Source organism: Acinonyx jubatus, chromosome B3 (assembly GCF_027475565.1).
Source record: "Acinonyx jubatus isolate Ajub_Pintada_27869175 chromosome B3, VMU_Ajub_asm_v1.0, whole genome shotgun sequence".
In the NCBI taxonomy this organism is placed as follows: Eukaryota; Metazoa; Chordata; class Mammalia; order Carnivora; family Felidae; genus Acinonyx; species Acinonyx jubatus.
The window spans coordinates 118,200,881-118,222,201 of NC_069386.1; the positions used below are offsets into that span (position 1 = coordinate 118,200,881).

Consider the following 21,321-nt stretch of genomic DNA (forward strand, 5'->3'; position numbering starts at 1 on the left):
AGATACCATCTCACACTCAGTAGGATGGCTATGAAAAAAGAAAAAAGAAGGAAACAAGTGTAGGCCAGGGTGTGGAGAAATTGGAGCCCTCGTGCATTGCTGATGGGATGTAAAATGGTGTAGTCATATGGAAGACACAATGGCAGTTCCTTAAAAAATTAAAAATAGAATTACCATGTGATCTAGCAATTCTACTTTTGGGTGTTTACCCACAAGAATGAAAAGCAGAAGTTAAACAGTTATCTGTATGCCCCTGTTTATAGCAACATCAGTCACAATAGCCGAAAAGTGAAAGCAACCGAAGTGTCCATCTACACATGTGTTATGGGATATACACATAAAATGAAATATTATTCAGCCTTGAAAGGGGAGGAAATTCTGACACATGTCACACATGGATGAACCTGGAAAATGTGAAGTGAAATAAGGTAGTCCACCAAAGGAGAGATACTATACGATTCCGCTTATATGAGGTATTGATGTGCCTCTTTTTTTCTGATGCCAGCCAGTTCTCCAATTTTCTAGCACCAGCTGGGTGTCCTACAATTCAATTTAATTCTGACACCAACTACTTGGAGTTAATGCTGACCAACTCCACCAGCAAAGGCCTCAGTTCCACAAGACTGCCTCCACTGGAGATGCTATTGGAAAGTCCTGGTGGTGGCAGCCATATTTTTGACTGACCCGTTAGAAACTGAGGGTTCCCATGACCCCTACTCAAGTTCTATAATTTGCTAGAATGGCTCACAGAACTCAGGTAAACACTTTACTTACTGGTAAAGTAGGTAACTTACTTTATTTGTTTATTATAAAGGACCCAACTCAGGAACAGCCGGATGGAAAAGATGTGGGGGCCTCTCTAGGCATGCCACCCTCCCAGTACTGGTGTGACGTGTTCACTGACCAGGAAGCTCCCAGAATTTCCTCGTTCATGTGTTTTTATAGAGCTCAAATTCCAGCTCCCTTCCCCGCTTCAGAGGTCGGGTGGGGGGAGGATGGGGCTGAAAGTTCCCAAACTCTAATCCCACATTTTTCTGGAGATTATCTCATCCTAAAGCCATCCAAAGGCCTTACTCTAAGGCACCTCGATAGCAGAAATTCAGGTGTGATGGAAAGGAGTTCCTTACGAGAAACAAAAGATACTCCTTTCACTCAGGAAATTCCAAGGGCTTTTAGAGCTTTGTGGCAGGAGCCAGGGACAAAGATTAAATCTATTTTGATTCTACCACAAGTACAGGGAGTTCTCAATTTCATAGAAAGCAGGATGGTGGTTGCCAGGGGCTAGGGGAGGAGGGAATGGAGAGTTAGTGTTTGATGGGCACAGAGTTTCAGTTTGGGAAGATGAAAAATGTTCTGGAGGTGATGGTTGTACAGCCATATGAATGTACTTAATGTCACTGAACAATACAGTTAAAAAAAATGGTTAAAATGGGGGGGGGGCGCCTTGGTGGCTCCCTCGGTTAAACGTCTGACCCCTGATTTTGGCTCAGGTCATGATCTCACGGTTCGTGAGTTTGAGCCCCATGTTAGGCTCTGCGCTGACAATACAGGGCCTGCTTGGGATTCTCTCTCACCTCTCTCTGCCCCTCCCCTGCTCATGCTCTCTTTCTCAAAATAAAAATAGTAACAGTGATTAAAATGGGGCCTCTGGGTGGTGCAGTCAAGCACCCAACTCTTGATCTCGGCTCAGGTCTTGATCTCAGGGTCATGAGTTCAAGACCTGGGTTGGGTTCCATGCCAGGCATGAAGACTACTGAAAGGAAGGAAGGAAGGAAGGAAGGAAGGAAGGAAGGAAGGAAGGAAGAAAGAAAAGAGAGAAGAAAGGAAGGAGGGAGGGAGGGAAGTGGTTAAAATGGTAAATTTTATGCTATGTGCGTTTTACCAGAAAAAAATCCACTGCTTGTGAGGTGTTTCCTTCTGGCTGGGTACCTGCTCACCTCCTACCATCAACTCGTCAGTCTCTGTGCTTGGAGGAGTACATTCTGGGCCTTCTGTGTGCTTGCTAAGATCACTGGGATACTGGCCTTTGTTTTCTGGAGGTTTGTGTTTCCTCCTCTTCCTTATCTCGTCTCCTGTCCTTTTCCCTTCTTTCTCCTCCTCCTCTTTTGGCTACATGGGAAACTTGTCAGAGGACTGGAAACTTGGCTAACACACCTCTCCTGCGTCTCAGAGCAGTGCTCCAGGCCTAACAGGTGCCTACAAATGGATGGACAAATTAATACACAGGGATTAAGGTGACTCCTCAGTTGAGAGCTCAGGTCATTGGCAGAAGGGACTGTCATACCTGGATTTGTCTTTCTGATGTGATTCAATCTTACTCCTTCAATGGAAAGAGCTATGACGTCCTTACTATGTCCCTTGAACTGTGCCAGACCCAATGTGGTTGAGATCACCATCTTTAGCTCTGCTGTATACCCTTGGACAAATCCCTCAAGTTTTCTACGTTTTGACTTCTGTTATAAGCTGGAGATAATATTGGCTACTGCAGAAGGTAAAGGAAGGGATTAAATGAGGCAAATGGAGGGCTCTTAGCTAGCAGAATTTTTCAGATAAGAAGTGCTAAATGAAGAAGAGATAAACCATTTTTAAGAGCTGATTCTTTTTTTTTCTTGTGGTTTACTTATTTATTTTGTGGGGTGGGATGGGCAGAGAGTGAGAGAGAGAGCGAGAGCGAGAGAGAAAGAGAGAGAGAGAGAATCCCAAGCAGGCTCCACGCTGTCAGCATGGAGCCTAACATAGGGCTCAAACTCATGAATGGTGAGATCATGACCCGAGCCAAAATCCAGAGTTGGATGCTTAACCGACTGAGCCCCCCGGACGCCCCTAGGAGCTGATTCTTAATGAGTGGGGTGACCAGGAGTTGGGTGACTAGGGAGGGTGGGCCATTCCAGGAAGTTTCCAGGCAGTATTGTGATGGAGACTTGTCCCACTTGAGAGCTGCTCAAACTAAAACTGTATATAGGTGTTGGGAGGTGGTGTTATTTTCCCAGCATGTGGTGATGACACCTGTGGTCTGTGATGAACACTTTGGAGTCTCTGGGGTGACCGGGATAGGGGCCAACCCCTACCCGCACAATCAGTCCTCAGTCTCACAAACTTAAGTTTCTACTGAAAGAAGTCGGATGTTCAGGCTTCTCAGGTAGACGCAGCTGTTTTCTACTGCCTGGTTCTTGATCTTTTTCCAGCCGTGCTGTTAACAGGATGTCCTCTCCTTGACTTCAGCTCCCCCCAACCCCCAACATCAAACAGCCCCATGTGGATTTCAGGATAAGGGTTGGAACCCCCTCAGGGAGGATAAAGAACCATATGGTTAATGTGAAAGCTGGTGTTTCCTCTTCTCTCTTTGTTCCCTGTCTCCTGACTTCTCTGCAGCTCAGTCCCTGACCTTAACCCAGTGAAGCACTCCCTTCTCTCGATTCTGCGGGACTAAAAGCCTTTTTCTTTAACTGAGTCATTCAGAGGTGGGAGGGCTTCCTGCAGGGCTCTGGTGGTCCATCTCGATTCTTCTGCTCTCTGACCCCATTCCAGGCATCTTTCCTTTTTTTGTGCTGTGCAAAAACATTAGCTCAGCTTCTCAGCCCCACACGGTTCAAGATGAGGCCTTGCTCGGGCCTGCGGGCAGATAATAGTGCCATCTGTGCGTGCGGCAGGGGAGACAGGAGGCAGGCCTGGGCTTTGTTTGCTTACCATCTTCTTGGAATTAGACAGTGTGTCTCAGAACCTCATAATGGAGCAGTGTTTGCTTTGGCTCTTGTCTGCTCCTTCTCTACGGAGGAGGTAAACACAAGTTCCTTTCATTTCCTGGAGACCGATTTTGATTAGACGGCTCTGCTGGCTCCAGAGGGAGGGGCATGAAGGTGAAGCACAGTTGGGGGTTTTTTCCTCCCCCCCCCTCCTCCCCTCCCCTGGAAATTCCTGCTTTCTGCCTAAAATGACTGTTGGCATGGCTTGGGCTGCTTTGATGGCTCTGGAGGCAGCTGTCCGTCCATGAGGCTATTTGTTGTGTCCATCTACTCAGAAATGTGGAAATGAGCAGCCGTGAGCCATCGTGTTAAGTCAGGGCCTATTCTAATGGGCTGTTTGTTTGGGGTGGTGACTGCCCCTTAAGCAATCTGTGCCTCCTCAGACCTTTGCCCTGGGCTTCCAGTTCAGTGCTGGACATGTTGGTGGAACCACTCGATGAGTTCATTCAGAGGAACATTTCTCCTCTACCAAGGAGCTTGGCAGGAATACAGATATCTCTCTCTCTTGCCAGTCCTGCCTAGGACACCTAAGGAAGACAGCAGCTGAGCACGGTCTCTTGACTTCTTTCCTTGAGGGCAGCGGAGATCCACCATGAAGTGTGTGGGCCATGAACCTTAGCACCAGAACCACCCAGGGTGTTTGTTGAAAATGCAGATTCCTGGGCACCAGGGCAGACCCAAGGAATTAGCCTCTCTGGGTGGGGCTCAGGAATCTGTGTTCTTGATTCTCTGTCGGGGATTCTGCTGCCCACTCAAGTGTGAGAGCTCGTGTTGTGGAAGCCATGGAACCCGGACCCCAGAGCCCTGCTGGACGCTGTGTTTGGGGTCTCCAGCAGGGCACCTGCCCTCTGTGGGCATCAGCGTGGTTATCTATGGCAAGAAAACCTGCCTCACAGGGTTGCTACCAGAGTTATGTGAGGGAGGGTGTATGTGAAAGCCCTTGGAATCAAACAAACAGGCCTTCCATACATGTGACTGAGCCCACACCTATCCTCTCTCTCCCTATCACACTTGGCCTCTGCAGCACTGTCTGAGGCATCTTTAGATGACAGCCACTTTCCTCATCTCTGCTGCCGTCCCTGAAGTTTTTGCCCGCAGGCCCGCCTCCCCGGTGTCATACGTGGGGAACTTCAGCAGCCCCGCCTGGGTGCACTCTCTCAGCCGGTGAGCTGGTTGGGGCCGGCGTCACCCCCCTCCTGCATAGAGGTCAGCCCCCACAAGACCTAGCCCAGAGCACACGGGCCAGAAGAGGCCATGCCTGGTGCACAGCAGCAACTGAAGATATCTAGATGGGAAGATGGAAGTCTGGGGCTCTGATTTTACACTTTAGCTGTGGGGCGTTATCTTCACTTTGTTGAAGGAAGATTCCAGAGGGCTTTCTGGGCTTATCGTCTATTAACACGTCAGCCGTGGCCTCAGGAGGGTGGGGGTGGGGGTGAGTGAAGAATGCAGCTTGACTTAACCCTCTTACTAATCTTTTCCACCTTTTATGTGTGACTAGGCCCCCTGAGAAAATCCCCTCCACTTGTATCCTCAGTTCCTGAACCTTTGAAGCAGGTCCTCAGAAAGAACAGCGGGTGGTTAAAGCCTCTCTCTTCCGGGCTGGCTGAGGGGGGTGTGAGGCTGGCTGAGGGGGGGCGTGACGGGTGAAGATCAGGGCTCTCTGGCTTCTGGAGCGACTTCCTGTCCTCCAACCGTTCACCACCCTGCTTCCCGAGTGTCGCAGGAGTGTCACTGGCCCTGTCACCAAGAGACAATCTCAGCCTCTGGTCTGCTGGGTGGCCTTCAGGCAGGCACGTCGGTAACTTTCGCTCTATTTGTGGAGTAAGACCGTCCTCCTTGCTAGTGTTTGGTTTCGCAGGCTGTCGTGGGGGGAGATGAAGTTGTATTCCCAGAGCCCAGATCGTCGGCTGGTCTGTTTAGAGGGACTTAAGGAGACATTGATATTCTCTCTTCCCAGTGGACTGCCTTCTGATTCACTGTCCAGAAGGAACTTTGCTAAGAGGTACAGAGTAAGCGTGTTAGCTGTTTTATGATGTCCCAAACTCGTGCCTCAGTCATAAAACAAACTCACTGCAGATGATCCCGTCAGGCCCTGGGTCATCTGGAGTCTCAGACCGCGTCTTCCTGGGACGTGTAGCTGTTTGGTGCCTTGTAGAGGCTCAGCGAGGTTCTATGGGAAGAGAGCAGGGCTGGGGATGGGGGCATCAGACATCCCAATGTTTACCTCACTGCTCTGTGACTTCGGCCAGTTGCTTAAATCCAGGAAACGGAGAACACAACATGCCCACCATAGGGCTTCACCTGCACTTTGGGTTTCCTACCGTTGACCTCGCTGGGTTGCCTCGCTGCTTAGATTATGTGCTGGATGTGGAGGTGCCTTGAACACTGAAACGTTGTGCACACATTGGCTTTTAACTGCCTCTAAGAAAAAAAGACTCTGGACTTGCCCCATGACCCTCGAGGAATAAAATGGCTTTCCTGGGCACAAATCAGGTGCTCTCTCTTTTGTGAGGTGCCATGTTGTTGGACTGTACGTGGCTTGAAGACCACAGCCTCCATGTGTACCCAGAGCTTGGCATTCTTGCCTTTAGAGCCAGCTCTTCATTTCAGAATAAGCTCTGGTCATTCTGGCTGTAGGAGCTTCTCCAGAACTTCCCCCTTTCTGGAGCATTTCTACTAACTTGAACCTCTTGAGCTGAGACATTCTGCGGCTCCAGGAGTCAGGCAGAGCATCCTGATTCCTTCTGATTCCAAGAAGGGGCTTTTGTCGAGGGTTGGCCCAAAGCAGCTTTTCAGTCTGCGTGTACCTAGCATGGCTCCTTTCTTCAGTGCAGGTGAATAGCAGGGGTGGTGATGTAATTTTGGAGTAATGGGGGGGGGGGGGGGTGTGTCCAGAGCTGATGGCCAAGAAAGAATTCTTGAGCTGTCTTAGGGGCAGAAAAAGGTGATTTTACTCAAGCACGGGGACAGGCTCAGTGGGCAGAAAGAGTTGCACCGAGGTTGTGAAGAGTGACTGATTATATGAGATTGTCTATCCTGTGGAGAGGAGGGTGATGTCAGGACTCTGAGAAATCTAGTCTATAGGTTTCTGGAGGTTGCCTTCTTTTCTTGTAAATCATTAAGATAGTTGCCAGCTGATGGAGACTCACTTCCGGCATGACTCTGATCTTTATCGATTAACCACTTGTTTTTCCCTTTCCTTTGTTCTGGGGCAGCCAGGAATGCCTGAGGAATGTCAGTCTCCCACCTGGGGGGAGGGGGTTGTTAGCTCGTGCTTTGTCCTCCGCTTGCCTTTGGCTCCCTCATCCCTGCACAGAGCCCATTTGGTTCACGCCATCAGGAGACAGGGCCCAGAGTGAGAAGCTTTCTTCTGGGAGCCCGGTGGTCTTGGCCTTACCACATTTCCTCCCAGGCTCCTTACAGTTAGCTCGTGGCAGCGATCAGTGGTAACAGAGACTGTTGGGGCTTGGGCAGTTCTTGCAAAGATGTCGAAGATGTCGCCTTTTCTGTCTCCAAAGTTCCTCCGTCCCCTGAGGGTAGAGGGTACCCCGTTGTCTGTCCCAGGAGTGGCTAGCCCTGTATTTTCCTGCTGCTCCACAAAAATCCATGGCCTTTCCTACAGTGTCCCCACCCTGGGCCAGATCTCTGTCCCTTGCGAGTAACCCGCACACGCTCCCGGCCATCCTGTTTTTGTCTTTTTGAATTCTGCTTGTTCTGGATTGCACCCACACGGGTCCCCAGTTGACAGCAGGTGTTGTGACCCATGAGAGCCAGTGGATGAAGGCGCGCATCCTCTTGGCATGTCTTGGGTTAGTGGCCACACTCTCCGTTTATAGGGGCTCAGCGCTCTTACCTACACAGCCGACTCTTGGGAGCTATGGGGTTTTTGAGACAGTGCAGCACAACCTTTATTGTTTTTATTGAACGCATGTTTATTGAGCATCTACTTTGCTCTAGGTGCCATTCTGAGCGCTGAGGATGAAGGAGAGATTTAAGGGAGGAGGGATGGAGTTCTAAGGGAGTAACTGATGGAGTGAGTAATAGTGGAAATGTCAGGCCAAGTGGGAGGGAGGTGACTTCAGAGCAGGATATTGGGAGATGTTTTTGTGTAAGTAGGTCCCTGAGTAACTCCCTAAATTACAGGGCCGGATCTGATGATGCTGCTCTCTTGGGGTGGTGTTCCATATGGGTGGCTAATAGTTTTCCTGCTGCAAGGCTTAGATTTCTTTCTCTTTCTAGATTTCTCCTTGGCATCACAAGGCAGGGTTAGTTCACTTAGGAAGTTGACTGCATGGACCCAGCCTGTCTGTTTCTGGAGGCACACCCTGAGGAAAGGAGCTGGATCTTTCCATGGCAACTCACAAAACAATAACTTTTCTAGGGCCTGCCTGTGAGTAATCACCTGGGTCTGAGTTTCACCCCTGAAAATCAGAAGGGGAGGGCTGTCACCAAGAAAGTCCAATCTGACTTAGGAGAAAATCCGGGAGGGTTAGAAACCTTTATTGTCACAGGAACTACTTTTAGGGGTGACAGTGTGTGACATCGCATGTGCTTTGAGCTGTTTTACCATCTGCACACAGGACAGTAGGATGTGTCCGTCGGCTGCTGTGTGGGGACGTCTGGGACAGAGTTGGTGCGACATGACCGAGCATTTGAATAGAGCTTTGCACGTTGTCTACTTCACATGTGAGACACTGGGAGAAAGCGAGGTCTGTGCTCTGCCACTTCGGGTGACCTGGTGATTTGTGAGATACCCCCTCGCTTTTCCTCTTTTGCAGCTGAGTCATGGGGAAGCTCTGTAAGCCTGTGGTCTTTGGCCATCAGTGCTGTCAACAAAGGGACCTTTGAGTGGTGAGGACAGTAGCGACCCGGGCTCTTAGTAAAAAGGGAAGCAGAGGAGGCTTCATGTCTGCCCTCACATAGAACTCAACTGACCCTTTACAGATCTCATCAGGAGGACAATTTCAAGAGGAACCCCACCCCTGAAAAGGAGGAGTGTGTGTACCCAGAGGCTTGTGGGTGGATGACTGAAAGCAGGCACAGATAGGAGGCTCAGCTAAAAAACAGAAATAAAGCCTCTTGTCAGCATCTCCCTTCCCCGGCTTTTTTTAAGGAAAAAAAAAAAAAAAAAATATATATATATATATATATATATATTTCCCCGTAGAACTCAGACCCTTCCCCTAAACGTAGCATCTTCTCTGTTTACAGCCTAGGGTGCTTCTGCTCTTCAGCTACTTTGCACCCCCCCAAAGATGAGGAGGAAACCCAGCACCAAAGCTGTAGGTCAAGATCAAGGTATATTAGATAGCTTTAAGCTTGGTGATAGGAGCTCTTTGTCTCCTCCCTTACTTTTTAATCTTTTTTTAAATGTTTATTTTTGAGAGAGAGAGAGACAGAGACAGAGTGGGAGCGAGCAGGGAAGGGGCAGAGAGAGAGAGGGAGACACAGAATCTGAAGCAGGCTCCAGGATCTGAGCTGTCAGCACAGGGCCCAGCGTGGGGCTCGAACTCACAAACCATGAGAACATAATCTGAACTAACCATGTGCCCCCTCCCTTACTTTTTAGTACTACCAGTTGGTGCTCAATAAATACCAGGTATAGATTTTTTTTTAAATGTTTATTTTTGAGAGAGACGGTGAGCGGGGGAGGGGCAGAGGGAGGGGGGGACAGAGGATCTGAAGTGGGCTCTGAGCTGACACCAGAGAGTCGGATGCCAGGCTCGAACTCATGAACCGTGAGATCATGACCTGAGCCGAAGTCGGATGCTCCACCGACTGAACCACCCAGGTGCCCCCTGAGTGTAGGTTTGAGGGTGGGAAGTTGATTGGCCCATGTTCCAGTGGCCTCCATATCTAATCTTGAGAGCCCTAAATCTGAGGTCTTCTCCGTCTCGTTCCACCTCACATCTGCGTTCTTTTGGTGGTAAACTCTCAGAACACAGCTAATTGCTACTGTGCCCAACCCGGTTGCCATCGAGGAGACTGTAAATACTTGAGTTAGGTCTGAGCTACATAATTCTTTTTTTTTTTTTAATTTTTTAACGTTTTTATTTGTTATTGAGGGACAGAGAGAGACAGAGCGTGAGCAGGGGAGCGGCAGAGAGAGAGGGAGACACAGAATCTGAGGCAGGCTCCAGGCTCTGAGCTGTCAGCACAGAGCCCGACGCGGGGCTCGAACTCACAAGCCGTGAGATCATGACCTGAGCCGAAGTCGGTCGCTCAACCAACTGAGCCACTCAGGCGCCCCTGAGCTACATAATTCTAAGAGTTATCTCTTTGTTTAGAAGATATTTCCCAAGAGTCATCGCTGCCCTTGGCCTTGTGCTGGGTGCAGTGTGGGGAGGAGTCACACGAGGTGATGTTAAACGGTGACCTTGTCCTCCAGGTGCTGACAACCTAGCTGGGGAGACAACAACCACCGCTTGCGGAAAAAACAAAATAGAAACAACAAAACCCAAACAAAACTCAGCACTACATGAGAATAAGAAAGCCCATGGGGTGTAACTAAGGAGTAAACCAAGTAGACTATGGCTGGAGATACCTCTTTTCTTCCAACAGCTAGACCTAGGAGGAGGTGCTTGGATTATGGAATGGAACATTTAAGACTGGAGGAATTCCCAGGTGTTTGAGGGCCGTCTCTTCCGTGAAATTCACCCTGCTTATTGGATTTGGAGTCAGCTAGTCACGTGTTTGACTCTTAGTCCTGCTGTTAGAAGCTGAGTGACCTTGGGCAAATCAGAGATGTTTTCTCATCTATAAAAACCAAACTAGGGGTGCCTGGGTGGCTCAGTCGGTTAAGCGGCTGACTTTGGCTCAGGTCATGATCTCGCAGTCCGTGGGTTCAAGCCCCGCGTCCGGCTGTGTGCTGACAGCTCAGAGCCTGGAGCCTGTTTCAGATTCTGTGTCTCCCTCTCTCTGACCCTCCCCCGTTCATGCTCTCTCTCTGTCTCAAAAATAAATAAACGTTAAAAAAATTAAAAAAAAAAACCAAACTAGACATGATGATGCCAACTTTACGGGGTTTTCATAGGGATTAAATGCGCTAACGTGTGAGAAATCATTTGGCACACTGCCTAGCACATAGGAGGCGATCGTTTTGCATTAGTTCTTTTCCTTTTAGTTTGGCTAATAGCCAGCACCTCATCATTTAACCTAATGGTTAGGAGTACAGACCAGTACAGATGGCCTGAGCTTGAAGTCTAGCCTTATCACATATCGTTATGTGACCTTGGGTAAGCTGCTTCAAATGCCATTTCCTCAATTTTAAAATAGGGATTAAAAGGGGCGCCTGGGTGGCTCAGTTGGTGGAGCGTCCGACTTCGGCTCAGGTCATGATCTCAAGGTCTGTGAGTTCGAGCCCCGTGTCGGGCTCTGTGCTGACGGCTCAGAGCGTGGAGCCTGCTTCTGATTCTGTGTCTCCCTCTCTCTCTGCCCCTCCCCCCACTCATGCGCGCTCGCCCACTCTCTCTGTCAAAAATAAACAAACATTAAAAAAATTTAAGGGGCACCTGGGTGGCTCAGTCAGTTAAGCAGCTGACTTTGGCTCAGGTCATGATCTCGCGGTCCGTGAGTTTGAGCCCCGCATCGGGCTCTCTGCTGACAGCTCAGAGCCTGGAGCCTGTTTCGGATTCTGCGTCTCCCTCTCTCTGACCCTCCCCCGTTCATGCTCTCTCTGTCTCAAAGGTAAATAAACGTTAAAAAAATAAAAAATAAAAAAAAAGAATCTTTAAAAAAATTTAAAAAAATAGGGATTAAAAGATTGTGTGTGTGTATTGTGTATTGTGTGTGTGTGTGTGCAGCTTAGTAGTTCTTAGAATGGTGACTTTGGCATGGTGAGCTCCACTATCAGCTGTTATACTGTTGTTGTCTTTAAGAATCAATTGCAATCTATCCTAATTTCAGTAGCTGCCGCTTCCTGCATTTCCTTAACCTCTCTTCCCCCAAAGGGCTGAAGAAGTCCAAGAGTGGCCGGGTAGTAGAAGTCCCCAGGATAGTCCTAGATTTGAGGATAAACCCTGTGAATGGGGAGGGAGTCCTAAGTCTTTTTTTTTTTTTTTTTTTTTTTTTTGAGAGAAGAGAGAGGCGCAAGTGAGCAAGGGGCTGGGAGAAAGAGAGAGGGAGGGAGAGAGAGAGAGAGAACCACAATGGGCAGAGAGGGGAGAGAGAGAAAGAGAGAGAAGTGGTGCTCACCTGAAGCAGGGCTGGAGCTCACCCGACGCGCGGCTCGAACTCACGAACCATGAGATCATGACCTGAACTGAAGACTGATGCTTAACTCAGGCACCCGGGGAGCCTTTTTTTTTTTTTTAAGTTATTTATTTATTTTGAGAGAGAGAAAGAGAGAGAGAGCGCGCACAAGAGCCAGCAAGTGGGGGAAGGGCAGAGAGAAAGAGCGAGAGAGAGCGAGAGAGAATTCCAAGCAGGCTCCACACTCACAGTGCTGAGCTCCTCTTGAGTTGATGAGGTGTGATGACTGTCCCCTGTGACCCTGCTTCCTAACTTCTTGGAGACCTCAGCTTAGCCTTTTAAATCCATAAACCCCCTTGTGAGTTATGGCCTCCCAAATCAATGGGATTGTTTTTGTTCCTGATAAACGTCTGCTACCTCCTTAATCCCAAGTTGGCCTTTTCAAAAGAAGCCAAGGGCTTGGATTTGGGGATTTCCAAAACACAGTCATATGAGTGGGCTTTGCATGCACATTGTTGCTTACCGTGGCATTTCGTAGGAGCTGCCTGGAGCTCCTAGATGGCTGGGGGCTCACTTCCACAATTAAACTGTTTGCTCAGCTTCAGTGTTTCAGTGCCCCGGCACCCACCCCATTCTCCGTGCTTCTTTCTGGAAGCATCCACAGACTCAGTGCCCGGATGTCCCTCTGAGCCTCCTCTACCGGTCCGAAGGTGCCTTTCCTGCAGAGTGCCTTCACTCTGGCCTACTCCCTTGCATTTGGGACCCCGGATCCTCTGTTTGCATCATTTTAACCAGACGTAGGGGTAAACGTGTCTAAGTGCCGTACGAGTGTGCAAATGTATATGCTTCAACAGTACCATTTTTGGGGTGTTTAAATGCCCACACCGGTACCCGCCGGGGATGGGCAATGAGTGTTGAAGTCACTTCCGAGTGTTGCACATAATTCCCTACATGTCCATGGTCCTGGGAGACAAAGCATCAGTGGTGGCGTCCCTAATGGTGGCCATGCCTGTGACACTGATGTCAAGCCATGCAGCCTCAGAAGTTAGACACCAAACTTTCCCTGTGGACTTTGTCTGGATTTACAGTTCCGGCCGCATCTTTCCCTAGGTCTGGGCTCACAGCTAATCTGGAAGGGGAGTGATGTGTTCCTGACAGACCAGCCAGCTGAACCCCATTCATTCAACACCCATTTATTGAGTAAGCCCCTGTTCAGTTTACCAGGCACCAGACTCGTGTCAGAAAAATGGCAGAACACCAAAGGATTAGAGGAGTTTAGGGCAGGGAGATCTCCCCTCACTAGGAAAATCAAGGGAAACCCAGGGAAGGAGCTGATGTTGAGATGGGCTCTGAAAGATTAAAAGAGGGAGCCCTTTCCAAGCAAGGAAGCTGCTTGCATAAAGATAGAAAGTAGACCATGGAGAGACTGGAATCGTGACTCATCTGATCTGGCCGGAGTACCAGGGATACAGCGGGAAGTAGGCAGAGATGGGACTAGAAAGGTAGTTGAAACTAGGTGAAGAAAACCCAGAACAGCCGGCTGAGGGGTTTGGACCTCCTTCCTCCCTCTGAGAAGGTTGACTCCTTGTGGTCCCCAAGCAGGGACCCTGTGGCCAGTGCAGCGCTGAAGAATGCACACCTGAGTACATGGCACATGGCAATGGAAGGGAGCTCGCAGTTGCCCATTCAAAGTGGGCTCCAAGGAGGGCCTGGGAGGGTTGGGGACAGAGTGGGTGTGGGAGGGCAAGGTCAAGGGTGACTGAGAGAACTGAGAAAGAGCAGTGAGGAGGAAGGAGCTGGGGAGGGAAGATGAGAACCGGGGAGGTGGTTTGTCTGGCTGCCCTAAACAGATCATGCCTCCTAGGCCTGGTAGCTTCTCATGTCCGCCATTGCTGTGAGAGGGTGCAGGGGGAGGGCTGGGCCTACGGCACCCCCTACCTATCTGCTGCACAGTCTGTTCTAAGGAGCTCAGAATAACCCCGAGAGCTAGACAGTATAACTAGATAATGGTATCTTCTTTTTGTGGACTAAGAAACGGGAACAAGGAGGTAAATCCACTTCTCACGTTCAGACATCTAATAACTGGTAGAGGTGGGATTCGAACTCAGGTCTTTCTGACCCGAGAGCCTGAGCCCTTAACCACTGTGTTAGAGTGATGATGTCTCCCAGGGCTGTTGAGGCAGAAAGGAAGAAGGGTGAGGGGTTTGTTTTTGTTTTATTTTGTTTTCAATGTTTATTTATTTATTTTGAGAGAGTATGCGAGGGGGAGGGGGTAGAGAGAGAGACGGAGAGAGGAATCTTAAGCAGGCTTTGCACTGACAGTGCGGGGCTCGATCTCACGAACCCTGAGATCATGACCTGAGCTGAAATCAAGAGTCAGACACTTAACCTACTGGCCACCCAGGCGCCCCTCATTTTTAAATGTACACAACAGAGGTGTGAATTTCTTGAGGAGCAAGGTGAGCCCCCATGAGGTCATCAGGAGACCACGTTTGAAGTAAGACTTCAAGCCCAGGGGCTCTGTGGCAGAGAAAGCTGCCCACCCAGTTATGGGTCATTTTTTACCCTTGGCACCAGGGAGCCAGCTCCTGGGAGCCCTGAAATCCCAGAGACATGCCCAGCCCTGACCTGGTGACTGTGCCCAGGGGAAATGAGACAATGGCCCAGGAATGGCCCAGCCCTGGCACGGAGATTGGGTCCATCTTTGTCTGAATGTCGGGTGTGCTCCAGGGAGGAATGGGCAGAGAAGGAGGTTGGGCAAGTGAGAACCTGTTTGTTGAGATGGTTGCCTCCTACCGAGAAGGACAGCATCCACCTCGCCAATGGCCTGGGTCAGGAGGGTGAGGTGCCTGGGACCCTAGCACAGGGCTCAGATGGGGACCAGTGGTCTGTCTCTATTCCGTTAGGACCAAAGACCTCACCATAGTGTTGACACAGAGCTTCCTGCCTTTTGTGGAAGCCCCAGGGTTCTCCTTTAATCGTCTGGGCATATTCATGACCACACAGCATTTGGGAGGGCAAGCTTTGTGCCACGGTACTGACTCAGTGGTGACTTGGGCCTTTGTTGAATGCCCCATTGTGGTTGGTGATGGGGACAGTGGTTCCGTGGATCTCAGAGGCAACATAGCACGTGTTGTATTGTGCAGTGGATTAAGTGTGGAAATCTTACCCTCTTCGATGCCGCCTGGCGGATTTCTGGGTTTATTTATGCTCTGCCAAATGCGTAATAAACAAGAATGACAAGTAGCACATTACACGGAGTATGGCCTTCTGCTGTTACCCAGACCCCTCAGGCTGCACAGATGTGTTTTTGACTGTGACCTTTGCTCTGGAAGTACTCATGCCAGTGACACTGCAGTGGTGTTTAGATATCACCCTTGGGTTTGCAGTTTTAAGGGCAGAAGTAAATAGAAAATGAACACTGAGCATCCCAGCCTGCCTTCTCATCCTTTGATTCATTGCATTTTTGTTAAACACCTTCTTTGGGGTGAAGTGAACCATAGTGATTAGACTCACAGGCTCTGGATACAGAACTACTGTGTATTTACACTCAGGCTCTGCCACCTAGAGCTGTGTGACTTTGGGCACGTCGCTTCACTTTTCTGTGCCTCAGTTTCATCGTCCATAAAATTGGGTTAATGTCACACACCCCTCTTTCTGGGGTTATTTTGAGGATTGAGGTACTCTGTGAAAAGCTCCATATTTTACTGATTAGTTTGCTAGGTTCTAGAGATAAATGTGAGCCCTGCCCTTGTGGAACTTATAGTCTGATTGGGGAGACAGATGTTCATTGAATAATCATACAAATATAAACCTACCTGTGTGGGACCTGACCTCGGATGAGACATCAGAGAGAGCTTCCCTGAACAAGTGCGGCTTGAGCTCAGGCCTGACGGATGTCTGCATTTACCCGGTGAAATGGAGCGGGAGGGCATTCTAGTCTGGCCAGAGGAGCTGGTGTAAAATCCTTGGGCATGTCCAAAATGCTTTGGACATCTGAAAGACAGAAAGGAGGCCAGTGTGATAGAGTCCCAGGGAGCAAATAGCAGACCGGGACCAAATGACCCTGTGTGCAGAACTTTGCCTGTGGGTGTGTTTAGGTTTTTACCTAATTTAAAAACAAGGGGAAGTTACTGCAGGGCTTTAAGCAGAGGAAGGACATAATCCAATCACTTTTTGCAAATAACACTGGCTGCAGAGCTGGGGGGGGGGGGGAACATCCGGGAGCCTATCCCCATGGAAGCCATTGGGAGACCCACGCCCAAACTGTCACCCAAGCTTCCTTGATGGGTGATTAAGGATTGCCTACATATGCAAATTACAAGTATTCAGGACAAACCCAGACCTGAAGGATCACAATGGGGTTGGGCTGAAGACCTTTTCAGGCGACATTGGGAAATGTTGCTATAGGTTCTGTAGAAATGAAGAGAACCTAACTCCACTTTTATTGTATTGTATTTATTTTTCGAACCCTGCTTGAAAAGCAATTTTTAAAGAGTAAGCTCTTGAAGAGCTAAGACTGAGACCGGTTTGACTGCCCACTGTGTATTTTGCCCATGACTTAATAGTTTGTTGAGGATGATAAAACTAGGACATAAACCAAGTCAAACCGGTTAACGATGACTTTTCATCATTTGCATTCATGGCCTGGGTCTGGGTTTTGTGAGTGCAGGAGAGGTGTCTGGGTAGCACCCTCCCATCTTTTTGATTTAATCTCGTATTGACTTGGGCTGCAGGTCTCTGAGTTTTACCCTTGAGGTGTCCTTGAAAATTCATGACAGAATTTGAATGGGTGAAAATACAGACTTCCGTGTTGACTAGTATACCAACGTGTCATGGGAGGTGGAAGGTGAGGTCAGGTTCTGGAGTCAGAACTGGTTTAGGAGGACAGCTCTTCCACTGGCTGCCTATGTGACCCTAGGCAGGGTGTGGACCATCATTGTTTCTCATTGTTGTCTTCTTTGTAAAGTTTCTTGGGTTAAATAAAAAGGATAAGTTCTGTTAGATACCCAGTGCACCGTAGATGCTCAAGAAATGAACAGCCATCCTCCCTCCTCTCCCCTGTACATATTTATTTCCTTACCACTCTGAGTCCAATGTGGTTTGTAGAAAGAACATGGACCCTAGTGGGCAGACCTGTGTGATACTGACAGCTTTGTGTAGATGAGAGTTTTCCAGCATCTGTCCATTCATCTGTCCATCTGTCCAACTAGCCACCATGACTGAGCACCTACCAGGGGATAGACTTGAGAAGTGGGAGCCGAGTAGAGCTGTACCCTCTCACTGAACCCAACTCTCAACAAGCAGGAATAAATATGTCTTGAACAAACAAAAGAGGCAGCAGTTGACAATCCAGTCCCTATGTTTTTGCTTTCCACAATGCCCATGAAAGTATGTCCAAAGCCAGTTTCCTCCTGGAGAAAGGGTACCGAGGCAGTGTTGCTATCTGGCTGGGTCACCACAGGCCCCTACAGCTGGTTGCTGTGTCCGACTGGGTGAAGAAGGTGTCCGTGCTGGATTTGGGGGTAGAATAACACTCACTCAGGCCTAGTGTATAGACTGAGAATGGAGTCCCGTCTCTGAGGGATCAGGTGTGTAGTGTGGAGCCAACTGGGAGAACTTACTTCTCAAGGCAGAAGATTACTGAGGCTTGGTTAGCTTGTATCAGGGTCCTTTTGGGAATGAAAGAATCACAGAGCCTTGAATGATAGCTCATATCTTCCCTCATTCTTGCAAGAGGGACCTTCCGGGGTTCTGTTCCATGTCTAAGTCTCCAACGCTGAAGTGTGTAGGAGGCCAGCTATGACCTGCAGGGGCCCTGTTTCTGAGCAGTGGCAGTTGTATTTGTCCCGTTGTCTAGGGCTGGCTTTTACCCCTTAAAGTCTTGGAGATAAGCACTTAAGAAGCTAGATTCAACTCTGGCAAATCATTGTGACCAAGGATCAGATGAGGCTCCAAGGATATCAAATATCTTCTCTTCTGGGAAAGCCTGCTCATGTGGCCCTTTCTCAAGGCTCTTAGCCCTGGAGGGCCGTGCCAGGCCCAGTGGAGGAGGCCCTGGCCTGAGAGGCCAGGAGATGTGTTTTCTCATCCCAACTCTGCTAGAAGTCCTGTGGCCCTGAATGAATCACTTACCTTCCAGAACTTAACCTCACTCAGCCGCCGCTTGGCCCTTTAATAATCAGGTTGTACTAGAGGATGACAAAGGAACTTTCAAACAATACTATTGTGTCATTTCAATCCACAAATATCACCATTTGTATTATCTTTTGTGTCTCTGCTTTAAACTCCCTGCCCGACTAGATTATAAAGCTCTTTGAAGGTGTGAACCCTGTCACATACCTTGGTACCTTGGTACCTTGGTAAAATATTTAGCAGAGTACTTTTTCACATAGTAGATGCTTTAAAGATCTGTTTGATTTCTTGATTATATATTGGCATACTTGGAAGACCCCTACTCTGAGCCTATTGATGATGACTTTTGCAACAATGCCGGAACTGAGAACCACCATCCCGAGCAGTTGTATCTGACAGGCTGGAAAACCAATCAAGGTGGTCAGCAGATCGGAAGCTGGTGAATGGTGTTATAGTGTGGCCTGAAAGCATCTTGCTTTCTACCTGCAGTTCCTTTCAAGTACACTAACGGACAAGTGGGACCTTAAGACAAAAGATTTCCTCATCTTCCTTCTTTCTTTGAATTTGAGGCTTGCCTGAGTTCTCAGGCTATTTTCCAATTTCTGCCTTGGTATTATGTGTGTCAGAAGGGCTTTTCGGGAGTTGTGCCACCCATATTCACTACTCAATCAGGGCATTTCTGACCTTCGAAACACCCAAGTCGTGTTATCTGTCAGGTCACTGGAGTTTGAACTCTAAGACAGGTATGAGATATGTTAATTTGTTGGTGTGTGTGTATATGTGTGTTTATAGCCAGTTTTCATGTCCCTGTGTCCTGTGTGTATATTTTTACGCAGTGGCATGTGACTTCACACTACAGATGCTTTGTAAATTATAAGTTATTTACACAATGAACTCAAGCTTTCACATTTGTGAATGTGGTAACAACTTAAGGCTGTCATCTCCTACCGATTGCAAGTTCTTGGGGTTGTAGGATGTAGAATTTTTCCCTCAACCTGTCTCTCAGCTCTAGGTTGACAGATCAGTGAAATGAAAATTCAGTGAAAAAAAAAATCAGCATTGTTTTTGGTCTACTATAAAGATGGAAGTATTGGAACGATTGTTCATTAGTCGGTAGCTAGAGAAGAGCCAGCCTGTATTGAGAACCCCAACTATGATTTTTTTTTTTTCAGTAGGTATTGCTAATTAGGATGGTCAGGGGCATGTTGTCAATCAACAAAGAGAGTTGAGTTGTCAATCAAAAGAAAGATCTCTCTGGTATTTTGAGAGGGGGAAACAATCCCTGTTTGGGTTTTAAGAAGGACTGGAAGTTAGGGTTTATGTTTCTTATCAGGAGTCTCCTTAAATCTGTGCTGCCACCTCTTGGCTGTTGGAAACTGTGATTGATTGTCTCTGTCTTCTATAGCTTGGAATTGCAATTGGGTTCTTGGTCCCTCCTGTTTTGGTACCCAACATCGAAGACCAGGACAAGCTTGCCTACCACATCAGCATCATGTTTTACATAATAGGAGGCGTGGCCACTCTGCTTTTCATCCTTGTCATCATCGGTAAGGTCGTTAGTACACTGATGGGGGGACAGGAGGCAGGGAGGTTCTGCTGACTTGGGTGGGGGCCTTGTGAACATGGCCCTAGAATGCCATGGACATTTATAGAAACTGGAGGTCAGGCTTCTAATGGTCTTCAGATATCTTAGCCAATACAGTGCTAGCTGGTCCCGTGTACTTTATTAGCTGCTCAGTAAAGGTGTAACTGTAATTAACCGGTTCCCCAATAAAACCTCACCAGAATTAACGGGCAGGCTGCTGACCCTCTTGATGAAGCCCCAGTGAGTCCTTATGATATATATCACAGACACTGTGCTAAGCATGCCTGATCTCCTTGAATCTTCAACAGCCCTATGAGTGAAGGTACCCTTATCAGTCCCATTGAACAAAGAGGAAAAGGAGACTTAAGGCGAGGTAAGTAAAAAATTCAAGATTAGATAGCTAGTAAGTGGCAGAGATTGGATTCAAGCCTAACCTTGTCTATGTCTAACTCTATACTTTAAATTTCTGAAACAAAACAAAATAAAACAGAATTGATTTGCAAACACTAAGAGTCTCGTAGATTCACGTGAGAATGCCTGGGGACCATGTTTTTTGAGGCTTTAAAAAAACTTATAAGAGGACTACATGCTCACTAGGGAACTATCTAGACAATACAAAAAAAGCATAAAGAAAAGAATAACCAGGGTGCCTGGCTGGCTCAATTGGTAGAACATGAGACTCTTGATCTCGGGGTTTAGCTCATGACTCCTAGATCAAGAGTCATATGTTCTGGGCGGCTGGGCGGCCCAGTTGGTTAAGTGTCTAACTTCTGCTCAGGTCATGGTCTCATGGTTTGTGAGTTTCAGCCCTGCATCGAGCTCACTGCTGTCAGTGCAGAGCCACATCACATCCTCTGCCCTCCACTCTGTCTGCCCCATCCCCCACCCTCGTGTGCTCTTTCTCTCTCTCAAAACTAAATAAACGTTTTTTAAAAATTAAAAAAAAAAAAAAAAGTCCTCTGTTCTACTGACTGAGCCAGCTAAGCACCCCCTTCAGGGTCATGAGTTCAAGCCCCACGTGGTAGGTCGACTTACTTAAAAAATAATAGTAAAATAGGGGCGCCTGGGTGACTCAATTGGCTAAGTGTCTGACTTCAGCTCAGGTCGTGATCTCATGGTTTGTGGGTTTGAGCCCCACGTCAGGCTCTGTGCTGACAGCTCAGAGCTTGGAGCCTGCTTCGGATTCTGTGTTTCCCTCTCTCTCTGCCCCTCCCCCATGCGCTCTCGTGCACTCTCTCTCTCAAAAATAAAATAAACATTAAAACATTTGTTTTAAATGAATAAAATAATTAAAATTAAAAAAAACTAACTATTAACTTAACCCGTACTAGTTAATCACAACTACCAACCTCAGATAACTATTACTAGTTTTATGTGCATGTGCATTTAATCATGGTGGTATTGGTTAATACGTTTTATAATCTCTTTTATCATCTGAGTGATATTACATGTGCTGTGATGAATTCAGAAAGAGCGTAGCAGAGGCTTTCATTGTCAGTTAGTCATTAGTCTTTAAAGGTTAACCGGCTAACATTCCATCTCACAGGATGAAGGTTTCACTCTTCCCTGCCATTGTCACCGTCAGAGTGAACACAGTTTTATAATCCTGTGGCTCATTCACATGTTTTCTTTGAGGCATTCTCTCCCCGGGGTCCAAGATGAGAA

At 48.1% G+C, this 21,321-nt stretch overlaps 1 protein-coding gene across 5 annotated transcripts in view; it reads left to right on the top strand.

Annotated features, from left to right (window-relative positions):
* The window catches only part of FLVCR2 (FLVCR heme transporter 2), a 57,245-nt gene that overhangs the window by 11,093 nt on the left and 24,831 nt on the right, over positions 1–21,321 (top strand). For all 5 annotated transcript variants that reach the window (XM_053224751.1, XM_053224749.1, XM_027066208.2 and 2 more), the window contains exon 2: positions 19,477–19,618. In XM_053224751.1, coding sequence (XP_053080726.1) covers positions 19,477–19,618 — 142 coding nt within the window. The remainder of the gene's footprint in view (positions 1–19,476; positions 19,619–21,321) is intronic.